At 56.7% G+C, this 21,898-nt stretch overlaps 1 protein-coding gene across 7 annotated transcripts in view; it reads left to right on the forward strand.

Moving 5' to 3' along the window:
* The first annotated feature begins 2,799 nt into the window (after window positions 1–2,799).
* The window catches only part of DLL3 (delta like canonical Notch ligand 3), a 282,646-nt gene continuing 263,547 nt past the window's right edge, over window positions 2,800–21,898 (forward strand). For all 7 annotated transcript variants that reach the window (XR_005590652.1, XM_039510864.1, XM_039510863.1 and 4 more), the window contains exons 1-3: window positions 2,800–3,069; window positions 5,362–5,604; window positions 12,339–12,396. Coding sequence is in view for 6 of the 7 variants with exons in the window: in XM_039510864.1 (XP_039366798.1) it covers window positions 3,019–3,069; window positions 5,362–5,604; window positions 12,339–12,396 (352 nt within the window). In the remaining variant the exon portion in view is untranslated. The remainder of the gene's footprint in view (window positions 3,070–5,361; window positions 5,605–12,338; window positions 12,397–21,898) is intronic.

Below are 21,898 nucleotides of genomic sequence, written 5' to 3' on the forward strand. Positions count from 1 at the left end.
CCTCCCCGCACGCTGCAAACCGGTTCTGGGTTCACACCTGGCTCACATCACCAGGAGGGGAGCGGTTTCTTTTCCAAGTGCTTTGCAGCTGTCCATTTCTCATCCGGATGAGATTGCGTGGCGCTGGGCGAATGCTCGCCGGGCGGGGCGGTGTCCTTACCAGCTTTTTAGGTGGGGAAACTGAGGCACAGAGCAGGCTTATGACTCGCTTGTGTCAACAAGGGAAGTCAATTGCAGAGCTGGGGATAGAACCCAGGAGTCCTGACTCTCAGCCTGCCCTGCTCTAACCACTAGGCCCCACTCTGATCCTAGAGCCAGAAATAGACCCCAGGATTCCTGACTCCCAGTCCCCCATGCTCTAGGCACTGTTCCCAAAGCCCCGTGCTTCTGTTCCCCGTGTGTAAACCAGGGCTAATAATGCCCCTTTATCTCACAGGGGTGGTGTTAAGGTAAATTAATTAGAGTTTGGAAAGACCCAGAAAAAACGCCCAGGAGGAAATGAATAATTTTATATTCAGGGCGGGTTTAGGATCAAGCCCAATAAATATGGGACCACCTGTTGAAGGGTGAGGATCAAAAGAACTACTGTCTAGCTGCCCATTCAGTGAGCCTTGTCCATCCAGTGCCCTGAATGGAGGGCAGGGAGAGGGAACAGCATGCAATCATGTAAGTAAAGCCTTTCTCATAATGCAGATCTCCAAGGGTGTGAATTAAGGTTGTTCGGGCATCCTTAACTCCAGCATGTCCTAATTTCGGAGGGCTTGGCTTTGCAGCCTTGGTGTTTCTTTTAACATAGATTATTTTGGATGTAATAAGAGAGATAATGACAGGCATGTGTTGTACCAATTCTGATGCCATTTAGGAACTCACTGGTGGTGCTGGGCTGCATAAGGAGACCCTGGCATGAATTCAACATGGCTGTTTTCCTGATCCACCCCCAGGACCCTCCTAAGATCTAAGGGAGGCATTACAAAATACAGGTGAGAACAGGATTTTTGGGGGGGGAGGAGGGAAGGACCTGGAGAGATTATTTTTTACAAAATATGGGCGAGAAAGTGACACAATGAGGCTTAAAAAATGTAGCTGGGAGAACTGAGAACAGAGCCCAGGCGTCCTGGTTCCCAGGTGCAGAACACTTTCAAAAGTGGCTGGTCATTTTGGGTGCCTGAATTATTAATTATTATTTTATTATAGTGCCTAGGAGCCCCAGTCAGGGACCAGGCCCGCATTGTGCCAGGTGCTGTACATTTTCATTGCTATTAGGTTTATTACAGTAGCACCTAGGCACTCTAATCAGGGACCAGGCCCCCATTGTGCCAGGTGCTGTACGTTTTTATTGCTATTAGGTATATTATGGTAGCACCCAGGCACTCTAGTCGGGGATCAGGACCACATTGTGCCAGGTGCTGTACATTTCTTTGCCTGATCTTTCAGACGCGCTGGCCGCACTCCCAGTTGCCGTTGACGTCCCCTGGGGCTGTGGGTACTCGACACCTCTGATAGGTCTTTGTATTCATAAGGAAGTGGGGGAGGGGAGAATAGGCTGGACAATGTTCTAATACCATTATATAAAGCAACCCTGCGGCCTTGTCTGGATCCTGTATCACTCCCAAAGGAGAGCACAGAATTTGTGTGGGTTCAGAGAGGGCCACCAGGAATGATCAGGGGCTGGAAAAACTCCCACGAAGGGAGATTGAAAAAGACCCTCGGGGCCTGGGAGAGAGAGAATGGAAATCAGGAACGTCTGCTCCCCCGTCTCACCACACAATGACAAGGGGACAGGCGCTGAAATTGAAAGGGGTGTGTGTGTATATGTGATTCAAAACCAGAAACCGGAAATGCCTTCTTCCCACAAGGTACCATGAGCCTGTGGAACTCCCAGCCACTGGAAGGCGCAGAGGCCAAGAATGTAAGTGTCAAAAAGGGATCAACCATTTCTGTGGCTAACGAGAATAGCCAGGGGTGTAAGAGTTAAAGCTGGAGGACTTGGATGGGGGGGGGGGTGGGAGCAGGTTCCTCCTTTCTCTGCAGCTCCCCCAGGCTCCGGCCTCATGTAATGAATTTCCTGCCACTGACAGCACCTGGGTGGCTCCTGGTCTCTGCCTAGGGTCATTGGGCTGAATAAAGGGGGATCCCGGTGAAACGGAGGGGAGCTCAGGGGGGAGGCCAGACTAATGGGCCCCGGGCCTTAGGCTCTATGAGTCGCTAGCACCAGTCTGGCCGAAAGATCCAGCCTCCTGCCCCAGGATTTCAGCCCCTTCCTAACTCTCAGAGCCAGCTTGATTCCACCTTCCTGGGCTGTCTCTGGTGCAGCTGCTGGATGGGGAGGCCTGATACCCGGCTAGATGGGCCCCTTCTCTGACCCATTCCCGCTCAGGGGGTCCCCAGCTGGGTGCCCCATAACCCACGCACCCGGCTCTCCGTGGCCGCCTCTCTTCCCACCTGGCCCGGCCCCAGGAGGTGGCTCCTGCAGCAGAAGCAGGACCAGGTCAGTGGCGCAGAGGAATCTCGGCTAGTGAGGTGCTCTGCCGCCCCGCCCAGGAGGCACCAAAGCCGGGGGGCGGGTCACGCGTGGGGCTAGAGGGAAATTCCCAGAACCCATGAGCCCGGAGAGGCCGCAGGGGCCCCGGGCCAGTCCCAGCTGCTGGGGGTGGGCTCGCCACCAGCCGCTCGCTCGCTCCGCTGGGGCGGGGGGCTGCCCCTGCCGGTGGGAAGGGGAGGGGGAGCGAAGGGGGCGGGTGCTGGCGAGCCGGGCCAGGCAACCCGACACCAGGCAGGGCCGGGCTTTAAAAGCGCCGGAGGCAGCAGGCGGCAGCTTCGTTCTCCGTGCGCCCTGCTCTGCCTTCCCCGCAGCCTCCTCCAGCGTCGCTCCGCCGGCCGGGCCCCCGCTGCCTTCTCCCGCCTGTGCCGAGCCCCTCCCGGGACGCACCGGCCCCCGGCGCGCTCCCACTTGGACTAAGCTGCTGCTGCTGCTTCAGGGACTGAGCGCCCCAGGGCCGCCCGCCTCCTCCTCGCCCCATGGCTCCCCTGCTCCTGGCCGGCTTCCTCGCCCTGCTCTGCGCACAGCTGGTGAGTGACCCCGGGCCCAGAGGGACCTCCCCGGCGGGCAGCGCGCAGGGCAGGGGCGGTCTGGGGTGGGGGGGTTGGGATCTCTCCAAGGGGGGCAGCGCGCAGGGCAGGGGCGGTATGGGGAGGGGGTTGGGATCTCTCCAAGGGGGCAGCGCAGGGCAGGGGCGGTATGGGGAGGGGGTCGGGATCTCTCCAAGGGGGCAGCGCGCAGGGCAGGGGCTGGGGCAGCATGGGGAGGGGGTCAGGATCTCTCCAAGGGGGCAGCGCGCAGGGCTGGGGCTGGGGCAGCATGGGGGGGGGTCGGGATCTCTCCAAGGGGCAGCGCGCAGGACAGGGGCGGTATGGGGGTCAGGATCTCTCCAAGGGGGCAGCGCGCAGGGCAGGGGCGGTATGGGGTCAGGATCTCTCCAAGGGGGCAGCGCGCAGGGCAGGGGCTGGGGCAGCATGGGGTCAGGATCTCTCCAAGGGGGCAGCGCGCAGGGCAGGGGCTGGGGCAGCATGGGGTCAGGATCTCTCCAAGGGGACAGCGCGCAGGGCAGGGGCGGTACGGGGGTGTCAGGATCTCTCCAAGGGGGCTGCGCACTGGGGCACAAGGAACGGGGACCTGGATTGTTCCAAGGGGGCGGTGCACGCCATGGGGTGGGGATGACGACCGTGACCTCTCCAAGGGGTTTGCACCTGCGGGCGGGGGTGGGGTGGGGATCTCTCCAAGGGGGCTGGGCAGGGGTCGGGAGTTGGGCGGGGTGTTAAGTTGAGCGTGTGGCTGGGGGAGAGTCTGATCCAAGGGGGACACGTCGCGGGCGTGGGGAGAAATCGCGACCTTTCTCCGAGACCGCCGTGCACTGCGGGGCGCGGACACCGGGACCTCTCCAAGGGGGCTGGGGCCGGGGAACCGGGACCTCTCCAAGGGGGGCTGCGCTCCCACCAGCCCCGCGCGCTTACCTGTGGGGGTTGGGGGGAAGCTTCTCTGCGCGCTGACCTGGGGGGGATCGGGGAGGGGTCAGGTGTCCCGGGCTCCCCCTGGGGGTCCCCGCACGCCGGGTGGGCTGGCAGGACCCCAGGAAGGATTCGGGCACTGGGGAGGGTCTGGGGAAAACGGGGCCCCTCTCTGGGGGAGGATCTTGGTGCGGGGGGGCTGTATCCTGGGACATGTGAGGGGCCGGGGGGGGGACCCGTGTCGGCGGGTGGGAGTTAAAGAAGGGAACCTCTGGGGGAGGCTTTGCCCTGGGAAGGGGGCGGGTCCAGGCTGTGGTGGGGGGGAGGCAAACTATGCCCTGGGGGTGGTGGGTGTACAGGGTCCTGGGGGGGTTGCATGGTCCGGGGGTGGCTTTGCTCCTGGGGAGGTGGGGTTACTTGTGCCCCGGAGGGGAGGTGACAGGGTCGGAGTGGGGGAGTTTAACCCTGGGCTGTGAGAGGCAGGGGTGGGGATGGGGTGGCGGGAGGGGATTTCTAGAGGAGGGGACGAAAGGGTCTGTGCCCTGGGAAGCAAAGGCTGTGAGTTTGGGGGGGGGGTGCAAACTATGGAGGGGAGGCCAGGGGGCTTGGAGGTGCCATGGGGGGATTTCACCCCAGGGAGGGCCAGGGGGCTTGTGGGCACAGTCTCTGGGCTGGGCAGATCTCTGGGTGGATGGGACAGTGCGCTGGGGTGGGGGTTGGACGATCTTTGGGGTGGAGGCTGTGTTACTGGGGGCAGGGGCTGTGGGTTGGGGAATCTCTGGGGCGGGGGCTGTGTGATCAGGAGCACGGGCTGTGGGTTGGGGAATCTCTGGGGTGGGGCTGTGTGATCAGGAGCACGGGCTGTGGGTGGGGGAATCTCTGGGGTGGGGGCTGTGTGACTGGGGCAGGGGCTGTGGGTTGGGGAATCTCTGGGGTGGGGCTGTGTGATCAGGAGCATGGGCTGTGGGTTGGGGAATATCTGGGGTGGGGCTGTGTGATTGGGGGCAGTGGCTGTGGGTTGGGGAATCTCTGGGGTGGGGCTGTGTGATCGGGGCAGGGGCTGTGGGTTGGGGAATCTCTGGGGTGGGGCTGTGTGATCAGGAGCACGGGCTGTGGGTTGGGGAATCTCTGGGGTGGGGGCTGTGTGATCGGGGGCAGGGGCTGTGGGTTGGGGGAATCTCTGGGGTGGGGGCTGCATGCCAGAGGGTTGGGGATAGGTGCTGGAAATGCAGACTGGGCTGGTGGGATCTCTGGAGTGGGCAGCAGTGAGCTGGGAGGGTCGGGGTGGGGGGATCTCCAGGGGGAGGCTGGCAGGATCCCATGCTAATCCCCCCCCCCTCGCACTCTGTCCCACAGGCCCAACCGGCTGGGGTGTTTGAGCTCCAGGTGCACTCGTTCCGCAGCAGCGCCCACAGCCTGTGTCCCGGCGCCAGCCCCTGCCGCCTCTTCTTCCGCGTCTGCCTCAAGCACGCCCAGGCTGTCGTGTCTCCCGAGCCCCCCTGCACCTTCGGGGCCGCCCTGAGCGACATGGTCCCCGCCGACCGCAATGCTGTGGCCACCAGCGCACCCATCCACGTGCCCTTCCACTTCAAGTGGCCGGTGAGTGCCCCCTCCAGTGCCCTCCACCATATTACACCCCAGCATCCCATAATAACCCCCATTATACACCCCCCACCAAAATAATACACCTACATTATATACCCCCTCACCCCACACCCTACCTCATAGTACACCCGGTTATACTCCCTTCCCCCAATAATTCACTCCCATTAAACTCTCACCTCCCCCAGCGCTCTCCCCCAATACCAAGAACATAAGAACGGCCAGACTGGGTCAGCCCAATGGTCCATCTAGCCCAGTATCCTGTCTTCTGACCGTGGCCAATGCCAGATGTTCAAAGGGAGTGAACGGAGCAGGGCAATTATCCAGTGATCCATCCCCTGTTGTCCAGTCCCAGCTTCTGGCAGTTGGAAGTTCAGGGACCTGGAGCATGGGGTGGCATCCCTGACCCTCTTGGCTAATAGCCATTGATGGACCTGTCCTCCAGCAACTTATCTACATTTTATTTTGAACTTTTGGCCTTCACAACATCCCCTGGCAAGGAGTTCTGCAGGTTGACTGTGCATTGGGTGAAGAAATACGTCCTTTTGTTTGTTTTTAACCTGCTGCCATTCATTTCACTGGGTGACCCCTCGTTCTTGTGTGATGTGAAGGGGTAAATAACACTTTCCCCAGTCACTTTCTCCGCACCAGTCATGATTTTATAGATCTCTGTCATATCCCCCCTCAGGTGTCTCTTTTCCAAGCGGAACAGTCCCAGGCTTTGTCATCTCTCCTCATACGGAAGCTGCTTCATCCCCCACATCATTTCTGTTGCCCTTCCCTGCACCTTTTCCAATTCTAATATCTCTTTTTTGAGATGAGGTGACCAGAACTGCGCACAGTATTCAAGATGTGGGCGAACCATGGATTTATATAGCGGCAACGTGATATTTTCTATCTTATTATCTATCCCTTTCCTACTAGTTCCCAACAGTCTGTTTGCTTTTTTCACTGCCCTGCACACTGAGCAGATGTTTTCAAAGAACTCTCCACAATGACTCCAAGATCTCTTTCTGGAGTGGTGACAGCTAATTTAGACCCCATCATTCTGTATATATAGTTGGGAGTGTGTTTTCCAAGGTGCATTACTGTGCATTTATCAACACTGAATTTCATCTGCCATTTTGTTGCCCAGTCACCCAGTTTTGCCAGATCCCTTTGTAACTCTTCAGTCTGCTCTCGACTTCACTATCTTGAGTAGTTTTGTATCATCTGTAAATGTTGCCACCTCACTGTTCATTCCTTTTTCCAGATCATTTGTGAATATGTTGAACAGTGCTGGGCCCAGCACAGACCCCTGGAGGACACCTCTATTTACGTCTCTCCATTCTGAAAACTATTTATTCCTTCTCTTTGTTTCCTCTCTTTTAACCAGTTACTGATCCAGGAGAGGACTTTCCCTCTTCTCCCATGCTTAACAGCCTTTGCTGAGGGACCTTGTCAAAGGCTTTGTGAAAGTCCAAGTACACTATATCCCCTGGATCACCTTTGTTCGCATAATGACTGACCCCCCTCAAAGAATTCTAATAGATTGGTGAGGCGTGATTTCCCGTTACAAAAGCTGTGTTGGCTCTTCCCCAATGTAGCGTGTTCATCTATGTGTCTGATAATTCTGTTCTTTACTCTAGTTTCAACCAATCTGCCTGGTACTGAAGCCAGGTTTACAGGCCTGTAATTGCCAGGATCGCCTCAGGAGTCTTTTGTTTTTTAAATCAGTGTTACATTTGCTTCTCTCCAATAGTCCGGTACAGTGGCTGATTTAAGTGATAGGTTTTGTACCACGGTTAGTAGTTCTCCTGTTTCACATTTGAGTTCCTTCAGAACTCTTAGGTGATTACCACCTGGTCCTGGTGACTTTTTACCATTTAATTTATCTATTTGTTCCAAAATCTCCTCTATCGACACCTCAGCCTAGGACCGTTCCTCAGATTTGTCACCTAAAAATAATGGCTCAGGCGTGGGAATCTCCCTCGCATCCTCTGCAGTGATAACCAATGCACAGAATTCATTTAGATTCTCCGCAAGGGCCTTGTCATCTTTAAGTGCTCCTTGAGCACCTCGATCGTCCGGTGGGCCCCAATGACTGTTTAGCAGCTTCCTGTTTCTGATCTACTTAAAAATGTTCGTGGTTAGTTTCTGTGTCCTTAGCTAGTTGCTCTTCAAGTTCTCTTTTGGCCTGCCTGCCTCATACTTTTTTCCACTTGACTTGCCAGCATTTGTCCCTTCCTATTTTCCTCACTAGGATTTGACTTCCAATTTTTAAAGGATGCCTTTTTGCCTCTTTTACTCCGCTGTTTAGCTAGGGCGGCATTTTTATGGTCCTCTTGCTGCATTATTTACTTATTTTATTTGGGGGGATACATTTAGTTTGAGCCTCGATTGTGATGTTTTTAAATAGTCTCCATGCAGCTTGCAGGCGTTTCACTCTTGTGACTGTTCCTTTTAATTTCTGTTTAACTCGTTTCCTCAATTTTGTGTCGTTCTCCGTTTTTGAAGTTAAATGCTACCGTGGTGGATTTCGTTGGTATTTGGCTGCTAAATTTAATTACGTTATGGTTACTATTACCGAGCGGTTCATCCATATTCACCCTTTGGACCAGATCCTGTGCACCACTTAGGACTAAATCAAGAATTGCCTCTTCCCTTGTGAGTTCCAGGACTCGCTGCTCCAAGAAGCCGTCATTAATGGTGTCTAGAAATCTTATCTCTGCATCCCGCTCTGAGCTGATAGGTACCCAGTCAGTATGGGGATAGTTGAAGTCCCTGAGTTTTTGGCCTTTGTAGCCTCTCTAATCTCTCACAGCCACCGTCCCCATCCTGGCCAGGTGATCGGTAGGATATTCCTACTGCTATACACTTACTGTTCAAGCCTGGAATTTCTATCCATAGAGATTCTGTGGTTCAGTTTGATTCATTTAAGATTTTGACTTTTTGTGCGTGATACGGCCATTCCCCCACCAGCGCCACCTGCTCTGTCCTTCTGATATATTTTGTACCCTGGTATTATTGTGTCCCATTGACGATCCTCATTCCACCCAGTTTCCATGGTGTCTATTATATTACTATCCTCACTTAATACCCGGCACTCCGGGTCACCCCTCTGAGCTAGCATTTGTAGATAAGCCCTTGTCCATTTTGTCAGTATCCGATGTTTGCCTTCATGGGCTATATTTAAACCGGACTTTTTCACCCCTGCCTGCATCTCGCTAGTTCCTACTTGTATGTTACCAACTTCCTTCCTATCCCCTTTACGACAGAGTTCCCCTTTTAATAAATCCTCCCTTGCGTGATGTTTCTGCCCAACCCCAGTGATCCTCTGCACCTGTTGGTTTTCCCCCAGGCCTGAGTGTAAAAACTTCCCTTTCGAGCTTTGAAATTGTGCATGCCAGCAACCGGGTTCTGGTTTGGTTTGGGTGGAGCCCATCCTTCCTCTCTAGGCGTCTCCTTTCCCAAAAGGTTCCCCAGTTCCCAGTGCTTAATTTGTAATGAAAGAGGTGCCAGGACTCAAGGAATTTTTTTTACATTCGTAACTGACGTGCCAAGCCCAGAGGTGCCGGGGCTATGAACTGCCAAGCCTAGATAGTCTGACCAGATAGCAAGTGTGAAAAATCGGGACAGGAGGGGTGTGTGGGGGTAATAGGTGCCTATGTGAGAAAAAGACCCCAAAATCGGGACTGTCCCTATAAAATCAGGACATCAGCCTAGAGGTGCCAGGGCTATGAACTGCCAAGCCCAGAGGTGCCGGGGCTCAGCCCTGGCAAACTCTGGCACAAATTTTAAGCTGCCAGTCCCTAATAAACCGAAGTCCCTCCTCCCTACCCCATCGTCTCATCCACACATTGAGACCCTGCAGTTCTGCCTGTCTGTCTGGCCCCGTGTGTGGAACTGGAAGCATTTCAGTGAATGCTGCCATGGAGGTCCTGGACTTTAATCTCTTACCTAACAGCCTAAATTTGGCCTCCAGGACCTCTCTCCTATCCTTCCCTATGTCATTGGTAGCTACATGTATCATGACCACCGGCTCCTCACTACATAAGACTGTGTAGATACCTTGAGAGATCCGTAATCTTCGCACCTGGCAGGCAATTCACCAGCTGGTTCTCCTGGTCATCACAAACCCAGCTGTTAAAACAGAAGGAAGTCTTTTTTTTCACACAACGCACAACCTGTGGAACTCCTTGCCAGGGGATTTTGTGAAGGCCAAGACTATAGCAGAGTTCAAAAAGAACTAGATAAGTTCCTGGAGGATAGGTCCATCAAAGGCTATTAACCAGGATGGGCAGGGATGGTGTCCTGTTTGCCAGAAGCTGGGAATGGGCGACAGGGGATGGATCACTTGATGATTCCCTGTTCTGTTCATTCCCTCAGGGGCACCTGGCATTGGCCACTGTCGGCAGACAGGATACTGGGCTAGATGGACCTTTGGTCTGACCAGTATGGCCGTTCTTATGTTACTATATCCATATTTCTACCGATCGCCTCCCGCATCGCTATGACCCGTCTCTTCCTAATAACTGGGGTCCCCTCCCCCGGACAGGGGGTCTCAGCGTGAGAGGAGACCATGATACCATCTGGAAGGAGGGTCCCAACAATGAGATTGTTTCCCTCCGCTCCAGCCTGATGTTCTCCTTCCCCGAGATTTCCCCCTCCTCAGCAGCACGGGGCTGTCAGGCGGGGTGGAACCCGTTCTGCTGTGTCCCCAAAAGTCTCCTCCGTACCCCTCTGTCTCCCTTAGCTCCTCCGGTTCACCCACTCTGGTCTCCAGAGCCCGCACTCAGTTTCTGAGAGCCAAGAGCTGCTGGCAGCGAATACCCACGTAACGCCCCCGGCCCACGTGGCGTGTAACGGCACAGGCTGTGTTCAGTGCTATGAACCGGGGAGCCCGCACTCTGCTCGGGACGCCTGCCTGCAGTATTTTTACTCTAGCAGGGATTTGGGGGGAGGTGTTATTGGCCTAAGCTTAGTCTGTTTGTTAGATGTGTCTGCCTCTCGCGCTCCCTCGCCGAACTCCCCCGATCGCCGCTCCGCTGGGAAGCTGCGTTGGTGACCCCCTGTTTGCCTAGAGTTCGCCCCACCCCCTGCATCAAGGGTTCCCAGAGGGATCAGGGCTCAAGAGATGGTGGGCCAGAGCCTCGTGAGGGAGCTCGCCGCCTACCCGGTCGCTTGGGCCAGCACAGCCCCCATAACAGGCCCCATGCTACTCTCTTTCGTACACCCCCTTCCTCCAGCCCCTCCCCCAATAATCCACCCCCTTCCCCAGTAATCCACCCCAATAACCCCCCCTCCCTCCAATTGCTATTTTCCAGTCCCATTATACATCCCATGGATCCCTCTCCCCCCAGCACCACCCCCATCATATCTCCCCCTCAGGGACCTCCCCCTCGGAGCCATTCTGCGTTGCTTGGTAAACTGGGCACAAGCAAACAGTGTGTTTTTTTTTTTGTTTGTTTGTTTGTTTTTTTAAACACACCTAGGCACTAAGCCTGTCGGCCGTACTGACAGGCTGGGGGCTCTCTCCTGGGAAGCCGTGACCAGTGGTGGCTCCAGGCACCCGCGCTCCAAGCGGGTGCCTGGGGTGGCAAGCCACGGGGGGCACCCTGCCGGTCCCTGCGAGAGCGGGAGTCAGGCAGCCTATGGTGGCATTTTTGCGGGAGGTCCCCGGTCCTGCGGATTTGGCGACAATTTGGCGGCAGGTACGCCAAAGCCGCAGGACCGGCGGATCTCCTGCAGGCAAGCCGCCGAGTCCGTGGGACCTGCTGCAGGCGCGCCGCCGAAGGCAGCCTGCCTGCCGTGCTTGGGGCGGCAAAAAAGCTAGAGCCACCCCTGGCTGTGACCCTGAATAAGATCCGGGGGTCGTGGTGGAGAATCAGCGGAACAGGAGCTCCCAGTGTGACACCAGGGCCGAAAGGGCTAATGCGATCCTGGAATGTCTGAACAGGAATCAGCATAGGAACAGAGAGGTTATTTCCCCTCTGTGTTTGGCCCTGGTGCGACCGCTGCTGGGATCTTGTGTCCAGTTCTGGGGCCCACCATTCAAGGAGGATGTTGATAAATTGGAGAGGGGTCAGAGAAGAGTCACGAGAATGATCAGAGGGTTAGAAAACCTGCCTGCGAGCGAGAGACTCAAGGAGCTCGATCTATTTAGCTTAACTAAAGAAGGTGACTGAATCCCAGGCTGTCAGCACCTGCCCGGGGAACAAATATTTAATCAAGGGCTCTTCAGTCTAGCAGAGAAAGGCCTAACACGAGCCAGCGCCTGGGAGCTGACGCTGGACGGGTTCAGAGGGGAAAGGAGGGGTCTGTTTTTAACAGGGAGGGTAATTAACCACTGGAGCAACTGACCCAGGGGCACTGAGCGGTTTAAAATGCAGATCCCAGCTCTGGGAATGATTCCGGGGCAGGTCTCTGGCCTGTGCTGTCCAGGGGGTCAGACTAGATGATCACAATGGGCCCTTCTGAGTTTATAATTTTATTCATATGCGCCCTCCCCGCCCCCCCAAAGTTCCCCACCCCCAGGTAAGCTGTGCCCAGCATCCCCCTCCTCCCAGTGCCCCCAGTTGGGCAGCCTTCTGTTTCCCCCACCCCGATCCTCCCGCTATTGTACACCCCCCCCCCGGCTCCTCCTCCTTAGCCCCATGCCCCGCCCCCATCCATGCCACCATCCCATCTCTGTCCCGGGCCGCCCCTCTCCACCCCACCCCCTCACGCTCTCTGCTCTCTCTCCGCTCCAGGGCACCTTCTCCCTCATCATTGAGACGTGGAGAGCCGAGGCCGGCGAGCCGTCCACAGGTGAGCGATACCCCAGCCGCCCACCAGGGGGCGCTGCAGGGTTGGGGTGCGTGGGCTGCCCCATCTTTGGATAGCTTTGTTGGGGGGGGTGGGGCACTGCCAGGCTCACACAGAACCTGCACCCTGACTGATGGGACCCCCTCCCCAGTCCTGCACCTGGTCCCCTGGGTCTGCCTGTCCCACCCACCCCCAACCCAGCAGGGCCAGATGATGCCAGCGCTGGCCCCATGGCACATCACATCATGAGCCTCTATAGCTCCGCCCCCCACATCATGAATCTGACTCCCTAGGGGACAGCAGGGGCCCCCTCCTCCTCCAGAGAAGCAGTCCAAGTACTCACCTCTGCAGCCAGAGCTTCTCTGCGTGATGGGGTGGGGGGAGGCACTGGACCTGGTGCACTGTACCCCTTCTGCCCCAGGCAGAGCTCCCTGCTGGGGTGAGGCTAGCACGGCGGAGGAGTGGGGCTGGCAATAAAAAGCCCACTCAGATTGCTTGAGGCAGCTGCTCCCTCACAGAGCAGCAGGTTCAGGCTCCCTGCAGACCCAGGCAGTGTCACTGCATTGGTCATGCCTGGGGCAGCTCACCCCTCTTGGAGCAATGGGTTCAGGCTCCCTGCAGACCCAGGCAGCGTCACTGCGTCGGTCACGCTCGGGGCAGCTCACCCCTCTCGGAGCAATGGGTTCAGGCTCCCTGCAGACCCAGGCAGTGTCATTGCGTCGGTCACGCCTGGGGCAGCTCGCCCCTCTCGGAGCAATGGGTTCAGGCTCTCTGCAGACCCAGGCAGTGTCACTGCATCAGTTACCCCAGACCCTGCTCTTCCCAATCACGAGAGCTAGAGAATTTCTTATTTGAAACATGGAGCCGGAGATCTTGCTGGGATCGTGTGACTGCCAGAGCTGGGACCCACCGGGCCTGTTGTGTGTGTGTGTGTGTGTGTGTGTGTGTGTGTGTGTGAACGCCTTAAACTGGCCCTGCAACCCACCCCAACTCCTCCACTCCAGCCAGCGCCCGGCTCCTGTGCCCCACCCCCACCCCCCAAGATATGGAGCAAAGGCGGCTTGAAGCCTTCTGGATTCTGGGCTGTCCCAGGGGCAGCCCAGCCTGACACGCCCAATCCTGGGCGGCTCTAGCTCACGCTTGGCAGCCACAGCCGCTTGCGGGCAGGCCGAACGGGCAGGGCACAGTGTGCTCGGGCCATGCCGCGGCCTTGCCCCCCACATGCACCCCCAGAACAGCCCTACACCAGCACTTCGCCCCCTTACTGCCCGCATCCCGCAGGACGGGCACCCACCAGCCTGGCACTCCTGTACTGCCCACATTTACCAGCATATCAACTCCACACCCCCTGCATCCCCCAGGACGGACACCCAGTATCACCGGCATCCAGCCCCGTGTCGACCCCGTACCACCCGTTTCCCCCAGGATGGCCCCCACTGCATCCCTGTGGCGCCGGCATAGAGGGATGGGGCCTGGCTCCAAACTTCCCCTAGGTCTGAGGGTGCCCAGGAGCAGGGTTTGGGATTCAGGCACCAGGCAGCCCCATTCCCGGTCCCCCCCCAATCTCTACCCACTCCCAGGTGAAGCACACAGGAGTGGAGCAAGGGCCAGCCCTAGGGAATTGTGGGATTCCTTTGGTGGGGGGTAAATAGCCAACCGGGGTGGGGGGGGGGAGCAGGGGGTTGGGTGGGATTGAGCATCTGTAGCTGGGGATGGAGGAAATTCTTGGGACACCCCCCACCCCAACTCCCTTACAGCCTTCAGCTCTGGGCCCCTGACTCCAGGAGATGAAAGGGGGGACGTTGGCCAGGCCGTGGTGGGGTGACCCCGATATCCCTGATGGGTACTGGAGCCAGCAGGGGTGAGGGAAAGCAGCTGATAAAGACCTGGGTTAGCCCCTGGGGGCAGAGGAGGATAATTCCAGAGGTGGTGGGCAGAGGAGTTAGGTGCCGGATGGGGGAGGATCCCAGTGGGGGGTGAGGGGGGACACAGGATCTGGTGCTGAATTGGGGGATCCCAATGAGGGTGGGGGCAGAGGAACTGTGTGCCAGAGGGGGTGGGGACAGAGAAACCGGTGCCGGAGGGTGGGGACCCTAGCAGGGGTGGGGGCAGAGGAACCAGGTGCCGGATGGGGAATCCCAGCAGGGATGGGGGCAGAGGAACCATGTGCCAGATGTGGGGATCCCAGCAGGGTGGGGGCAGGGGCAGAGGAACCAGGTGCTGGGGGGAGGATCCCAGCAGGGGTGGGGGCAGAGGAGCCGGGTGCTGGATGGGGGGCGGATCCCAGCAGGGGTGGGGGCAGAGGAGCCGGGTGCCGGGGGATCTCAGAGGGGTGGGGGCAGAGGAGCCGGGTGCTGGGAAGAGGAACTGTCCCTGCCTTTTCCCACAAACCCTGTTGCTGGGGATGGAGCATCAGATCCTCTTTGTACTGGATCCTGTAGCAAGGGAAGGATGCGGGGCACTGCCTGGGGAGGGTGGGTGGGAATGGGTAGTGAGAGGGGAGGCCATTTGGGGAGGAATGGGGGTGGTGAGGCCAGGGTGGTGGTTTGCTGGGTGACAGGAGGGATGGGATGGTGTGTGGGGAAGGTGCAGGTGGCTTGCCGGGGAGAAGAGGGGTGGGTTGGAGTGAGGAGTGGCTGGCTGGGGAGGGGTAGGGATCCCAGCTGGGAGGTGGGGGCAGGGCTGTGTGGCTGGAGCAGGCTCGGCGTGAGGAGCCAAGGCCCAGGCAGGGCAAGTGGGACACTTTGGGGGGAGGAGCAACCCCCTCAATTCCCCCGGTCCCCTCCTCTCCCCTGGTGCAGGACCCTGGTCTGAGATGAGGGGCCAAAGCTGCAGGCTCCAGGACAGGGTGTGTGTGTGTTGGGGGGGGTCTGACTTGGGGGAGAACTGCTGAGGGGAGGGGTGGGAGTGGCAGAATGCTGGGGGTCCCAGGGGGATGAGTAGGGGGAATACAGAGGGGGAAGGGAATGGGGGTTCCAGGGGATGGAGAGGGGAATATTGGGGGGTCCCAGGGTGAGGAGAATATGGGGGGAAGGGAATGGGGGCCCCAGGGGATGGGTCGGGGAATATGGGGTGCAGGGGGAAGGACAGACAAGTGCAGGGGGCAGGGAGGGGCACTCTAGGGTGGGTTGAGTGGGGGAGGATAACATGGAGGAAGGGTCTGACGCTCCTGGGGTACCCAGGGCCGTGAAGCACCTCGCCCCCACCTGCCCTTAGCATGAGGAACCCCCGTCTGGGCCTGCCAGGGCTCTGCTCCCCGACTCCCCTCCCTGCTGGCTCTCTGCAGGTTACCAGCAGCCTCCCCCCCCGGCCCACGAGCCTCCCCCTGGAGCACCCAGCCCCTGCTCCACCCGGCACTCGCCGCATTCCCAGTCCCGCTGCTCCTAGAGGATCAGCCCAGGCCCCCGGATCCACCTCGGCTCCCTGCACCCTGAACGCCCAGGCCTTAGCCACCTTCGGAGGGAAATCAGGTGTCAGGGTATCTCGCGGAGACCGGAGCTCCAAGTAACAGCCGGGAGGCAGTGATGGGACACAGTGCGTTACGTCCACACCAGAACTGGAGCCCAGACTGAATTTACCAGACACTCCCCTCTCTCCAGAGATCGCCCCTCCCCCCTGCATCCTTCTGCCAGCCTTTAACAGCCAGGCCGGCTGGCACCCTCCTTTCCTAAGAGAAACCCGCTGGCAACTTGGTTCCTGGCTGTCTCTGTGCATTCTCCAGGCTGCTTCTTTGATCTTAGTCATAAATAGGAGAGAGAGAGACACACACACACACACACACACACACACCCCACACCCGCCCCCTGCAGATCTTGTGCTCTCTTGGTGACTTCGTGGTCTCGATTAGCCGGCGGCTCCATGTGCAGAGAGACTCACATTGTAAAACGTGCAATACGCAATGGTCAGTCAGGGCGAGAGAAGCATCTCCTGTCCCGCCTGCCTGCCCAGAACCTGTGTATCACCTGGTGACCTGGCCTAGCTTACATACCTTAGAACAGGGGTCGGCAGCCTCTGGCATGCGGCTCGCCAGGGTAAGCTGTCGGCCCGCAGCGCTTCCCGCCGTCCCCATTGGCCTGGGACAGCGAACCGCGGCCAGTGGGAGCCGCGATCGGCTGAACCTGCCGATGTGGCAGATAAACAAACTGGCCTAGCCTGCCAGGGTGCTTACCCTGACGAGCCGCCTGCCGGAGGTTTCCGACTCCTGCCTTATAATGTATAGGTACGTAACTCCTTAAATATCTGGACATACATCACGGGCTGGTTAGGACGATGTTGGTAGAGGCCTCACATGCCCCCCTTTGGCGCATTATTATGTAAACATCAGACTTGGTGGATCCCTGTAAACCCATCTGCCCCCTTGTGTCCTTTGCCAATGGCCATCAGGAGGTCCCTGGGCCGCAAAGGGATTCATAGATTCTAAAGACGCAAGGGGCCACTCGAATCATTTCATTTGCTGTCCTGTCAAACACCGGCCATAGGACTGCCCTGTGCTAATTCCTGGTGGCGCTAGAGTTCATCTTTTAGGAAAAAAAGAAACATCCTATCTTGGTTTAAAAATTGTCCGGGATGGAGCAGCCGCCACGACTCTGGGTGAGTTGTTCCAAACGGTCATTCCCTTCGCTGTTAAAAATGTACCTTATCTCCCGTCTGAATGTGTCCAGCGTCCCTGTCCAGCCACTGGGTCCTGTTAGACCTTCCTCTGCTGGACTGAGGTGCCTGTTATCAACGCGTTCCCAGGTAGGTACTGATAGCCTGGGATCCCGTCACCCCTTAACCTTCTCTTTGTTAAGTTAAATAGATTGAGCTCTTTTCATCTGTCACGACAAGGCAGGTTTTCTAATCCTTTGATCATTCTCGTGAGTCTTCTCTGACCTCTCTCCGATTTATCAACATCCTTTGAATTGTGGGCACCTGAACTGGACACAGGATTCTAGCAGTGGTTGCACCAGGGCCAACTACAGAGGGAAAATAAACTCTCTGCTCCGGCTCGAGAGTCCCCTGTTGATGCATCCCAGGGTCACACTAGCCCAACACAACTCCCAGGTGTTTCTCAGAGTCACAGCTTCCCAGGATGGAGTCCCCCAGCATGTAAGTATGCCCTGCATTCTTCGTTCCACGATCAATTACCTTACGTTTAGTTGTATTAAAACACGTTTTGTTTGCTTGCACCCAGTTTACCAAGTGCTCCAGATTGCTTTGTATTGGTGACCTGTCCTCTCTATGTACCACTCCCTCATCTGCAACGCCATCAGTGATCATTTTATGTTTCCTTCCAGGTCATTGTTAAAAATATCCAGTAGTGAAGGGCCGAGAACTCCTCCCTGCGGGGACCCCCCCCTAGAAACGGACCCGCTCGATGACTATTCCCTATTTACAGTTACCTTTTAAGTCCTGTCACGTAACCAGCTTTTAATCCATATAATGTGGGCCGTGTTCATTTTGTATCTTTCTAGGTTTTTATAAAGATGTCGTGTGCTATCCAGTCCAATGCCTTACAGAAATCGAAGTATATCACATCAGCACCACTACCTTTATCAACCAAACTCATTTTCCATAAACCCATTTTACTTGGGATTAATTATATTACCCTCCTTTGATTCTTTATTAATCAAGGCCCATATCAGCCCCTCCATTATCTTGCTTGGGATCGATGCAAGTCTGACAGCCTATAATTACCCGGGTCATCCCATTTACCCTTGGTGCTGTGATCTTGGTACTGAGTCAGGGCCGCTCAAGGGGTATCTCCCCACAATCCTGCCACGCTGGCTCCTCCCAAGCACCATATGGGACCCAACACCAACAGGGTCAGCGAACGTAGCACCAGATGGTACTGCCGCCATCCTGATATGGTCACCCATGGGCAACACCAGGGCTCATGCCACCGCAGTGGCCCTACTGGTACCCCCGGGCAGTGCGCCACCAGCCTTCCTCCAGGGCACTGCGCATCACCAGAGGCAGCATCGTGAGCCTTAGAACCCTTTGAAGTGGCGGAGCAGGAGATTGGAGGCAGAGGAGGGGATTGCACCCAAGGCCATATCTCCCTCTTCGCCAGACAAGGTGGTCATGCCATCACCCCACTCCATGGCGGACGATTTCTGCCTATTCCAGGAGCTGGCGAAGATGGCGGCCGACACCCTCCATGTACCATTAGAGGAGGTGAAGGATACGTGTCACCAACTTTGTTGATATCCTCCACACCTCTTCCACCTCTGAAATCCCCCTCCCGCTCAATGAGGCCATCCTAGATCCCGCTAAGGTGGTGTGGGAAAACCCGGCCTCAGTGGCTCCACCTTGCAAGTGAGCAGACAAAACTACCAGGCGCTTCTGGCGAAGTACGACTCCACCAATTACAGGACTTCGTTGACAAGGTGCCAAACAGCTCCCGGGATTCCTTCAAGGCCATCATCCAGGAATGTCAACTGGTGGCAAAAACAGCCCTGCTGTTGGCTCTCGACACAGGTGGGGGTGAGACGTGCGTTGTGGCTGTACCTCTCGGGTTTCCCGAAGGAAGTGCAGACAACAGTGGAGGACCTGCCCGTATGAAGGGGTGAAGCTCTCCGTGGAGAAGACCGACGCCTCCGTCCACTCCTTGAAGGACTCGAGAGCCTCTCTCGGGTCCTTGGGAATCTGTACACCAGGGCAAAGGAGACGATTCAGCCTGTGATACGTCAGACTGTATTCAGCAGAATTCCCGCTGCAGCGGCACTATTAGCCCCAAAGGAAGAAAGGGAGGTTCTTGAATTGGAAGCCCTCAGGCTCCCAGGCCTTGACCCAACTGCCTGCCCCGAAACACCACTATTGACAGGCCGAGCCTGCTCCGTGCTACCACCTGTAACCTCGCACCCATTTGGCCAGCGTTCCGCAGTGCTTGGGAGCACGTAACGTCAGACAGATGGGTCCTAGAGATCCTCCGATCTGGATATTCCATCTGCTTCACCTCGCTACCCCCCTCCACCACACCCTTCCCCGTCCCTCTTCAGGGACCCTTCTCACAAGAGTCTTCTACAGCAGGAGATAGATCCACTCCGGCAGTTAGGAGCCATAAAGCCAGTACCCCAACATCTGCAAAGCCAGTACCCCAACATCACTACTTCCTGATACCCCAAAGGAAGGGAGATTGGAGGCCCATCCTGGACCTCTGAGATCTCAACTTCATCAAAGCTCAGAAGTTCAAGATGGTCCCGCTATTGACGATCCTTCTGTCACTGGAACTGGCAGACTGGATTTCGGTCCTCGACTTACAAAATGCCTATTTTTCACATCTCCATACTACCGGCTCACAGACGTTTCCTCAGGTTCACTCTGCGATACGAGCATTACCAATCCGAGGTCCTTCCCTTTTGGTCTCTCCTCGGCTCCCAGAGTATTTCCCATAGTTCTTTCCATGGTGGCTGCCCGTTTAAAATCTCCAGGGATCAGGAGCTACCCTGACCTAGACGATTGTCTCCTCAGGAAGCTCGTCGAGCCCCCGAAGCTACGAGACGCTTGTTCATGGAGTTGGGGCTGCAGATCAGCTCCCAGAAGTCGAGCTTTGCACCAGTGCAACGCCTGGAATTTATAGGGGCCAACCTAGATGTGCTACAAGCCAAAGCTGTCCAACCCTCCCTCCCTCAAGTACCAGCCCGAGCCTGCCTCCAGCTCCTGGGGCATATGGCAGCGGACACGGCGGGGACTGCACACCAGACTTCACATGAGGTGCCTACAGCTCAGTGTACAGACCAAACAGGGATGGTTTGGCCAAACCCCTGTCACTACCAACCAGGGTCAAAAACTCCCTGGACAGGCGGAAAGACCCAGTCAATGCATGCAAAGAGATCCCCTTCCCTCCAGGGGCCACCTTCGTTATTTCTCACCATGTGCACCCCTCCTAGGATGGGGCATGCATTGAAATGGGCTCACAACACAAGGCAAATGGTTTCCAGCAGAGATCTCCCTTTGTAGCTGTCTTCTCCAACTGAGGGCGGTCAGGAATGCCTGCCCCTCTTTCCTCACGCTGATAGCAGGCTCCAAAGTCCTGCCGGACAACATAGCCGTCATGTATTACGTCCCTCGCCAAGGAGGGGCCAGGAATGCTGCATCTCTCAAAACATCACCTCATCCGCGGCCTACCTTCCGGGCACGCAGAACATGGTAGTGGACAAACCGAGTTGCACCTTCCCATTAGTCCACGAATGGGAGATGCACCCGTCAATACTTCAGGACTTGTTCGCACCATGGGGAACATCATCCATGGATTTATTTGCCACTTACCAAACCAAGAAGTGTCCATGGTTCTGTTCCAGGGCAGGGATCAGACGACGTTCTCTGGGCAATGTTCCTCCTCCTTCCGTGGGACAAGGACCTTCTTTACACCATCCTTTCCTCTTCTGCTGAAGATAAAGAGGGACGGGGCTCATGTAATTCTGATCACCCCTATCTGGCTGAGACAGACCTGGTACCCTTACCTGATGCAGCTTGCAGTGTACCTGCTGATCTCCCTCCCAACCACCCCGCCCCTCCTCACGCAGGACAAGGGGTGCACCCCATACATCCCAATTTGGGGATCCTCTGACTCAAAGCATGGCTCCGACACGGTTCCAGCCTCTTGAGAGTTCATGCTCAAAGGACATACAAGAGTTCCTACTCCACAGCAGGGAGTCCTCCACCCGACACACTTACCGGCAGAGGTGGTCCAGGTTCCAGAGTTGGTGCACGTTCCAGCAAATCTGTCCGGAGTCCCCAACTCTGCTGCAGATTCTGGAATATGCTCTGACCCTTAAGAAATTGGGGTTATCCCTGAGCTGTCTCAGAGTCCACCTAGCAGCTACAACAGCTTTTCACCACTCTGTACGGGGTCCTCCATGCTGTCGCACCCGGGCACAAAAAGGGTCCTCACAGGAATAACGAACGTCTTCCCTCAACCTAGACTTCCCTCCCCATCTCGGGGCTGAAATCTAGTATTAAAAGGGTGGCCTAGGCCCTGCTTTGAGCCCCTGTCGATGAAAATGGTCTTTCTAGTCGCAATTACCTAAGCCAGAGGAGTAGGGGAGATGGCCTCCTTAATGGCACATCCTCCGTACACGATAGTCTTCCTTGGAGGTCACGCTAAGGCAGCATCCAAGGTTTATGCCTAAAGTGGCCTCCTTGTGCCATGGGAACCAGTCGATCCGCCTTCCCGAGACAATAGGGAGACCATATTCCACACCCTAGATGGCAGGAGAGCCCCTTGCGTTGTACCTCGCTAGGACAAAAGACTCCAGGAGGTCCCCTGGATTGTCTCTCTCGATGGCGGGAAGGTCTAATGTCTCAGCACTATCAGCCCAGTGACTGTCTAAGTGCTGCCAGATGATCCGTACATGCTCGGAGATGGGTCTCTTCCACTGTCGCCGTCTTAAAGCATAGCCCCATCTCGGAGCTGTGCCGAGCCGAACCTTGGCAGAATGTTTCCGGATCACCAAGGACTCTGCCTCCGCTGCCATATTTGGCTCCCTGGTACTTTGGTCTGTGACCCATCTGAGTCGGAAGT

Source organism: Mauremys reevesii, linkage group 22 (assembly GCF_016161935.1).
Source record: "Mauremys reevesii isolate NIE-2019 linkage group 22, ASM1616193v1, whole genome shotgun sequence".
In the NCBI taxonomy this organism is placed as follows: Eukaryota; Metazoa; Chordata; order Testudines; family Geoemydidae; genus Mauremys; species Mauremys reevesii.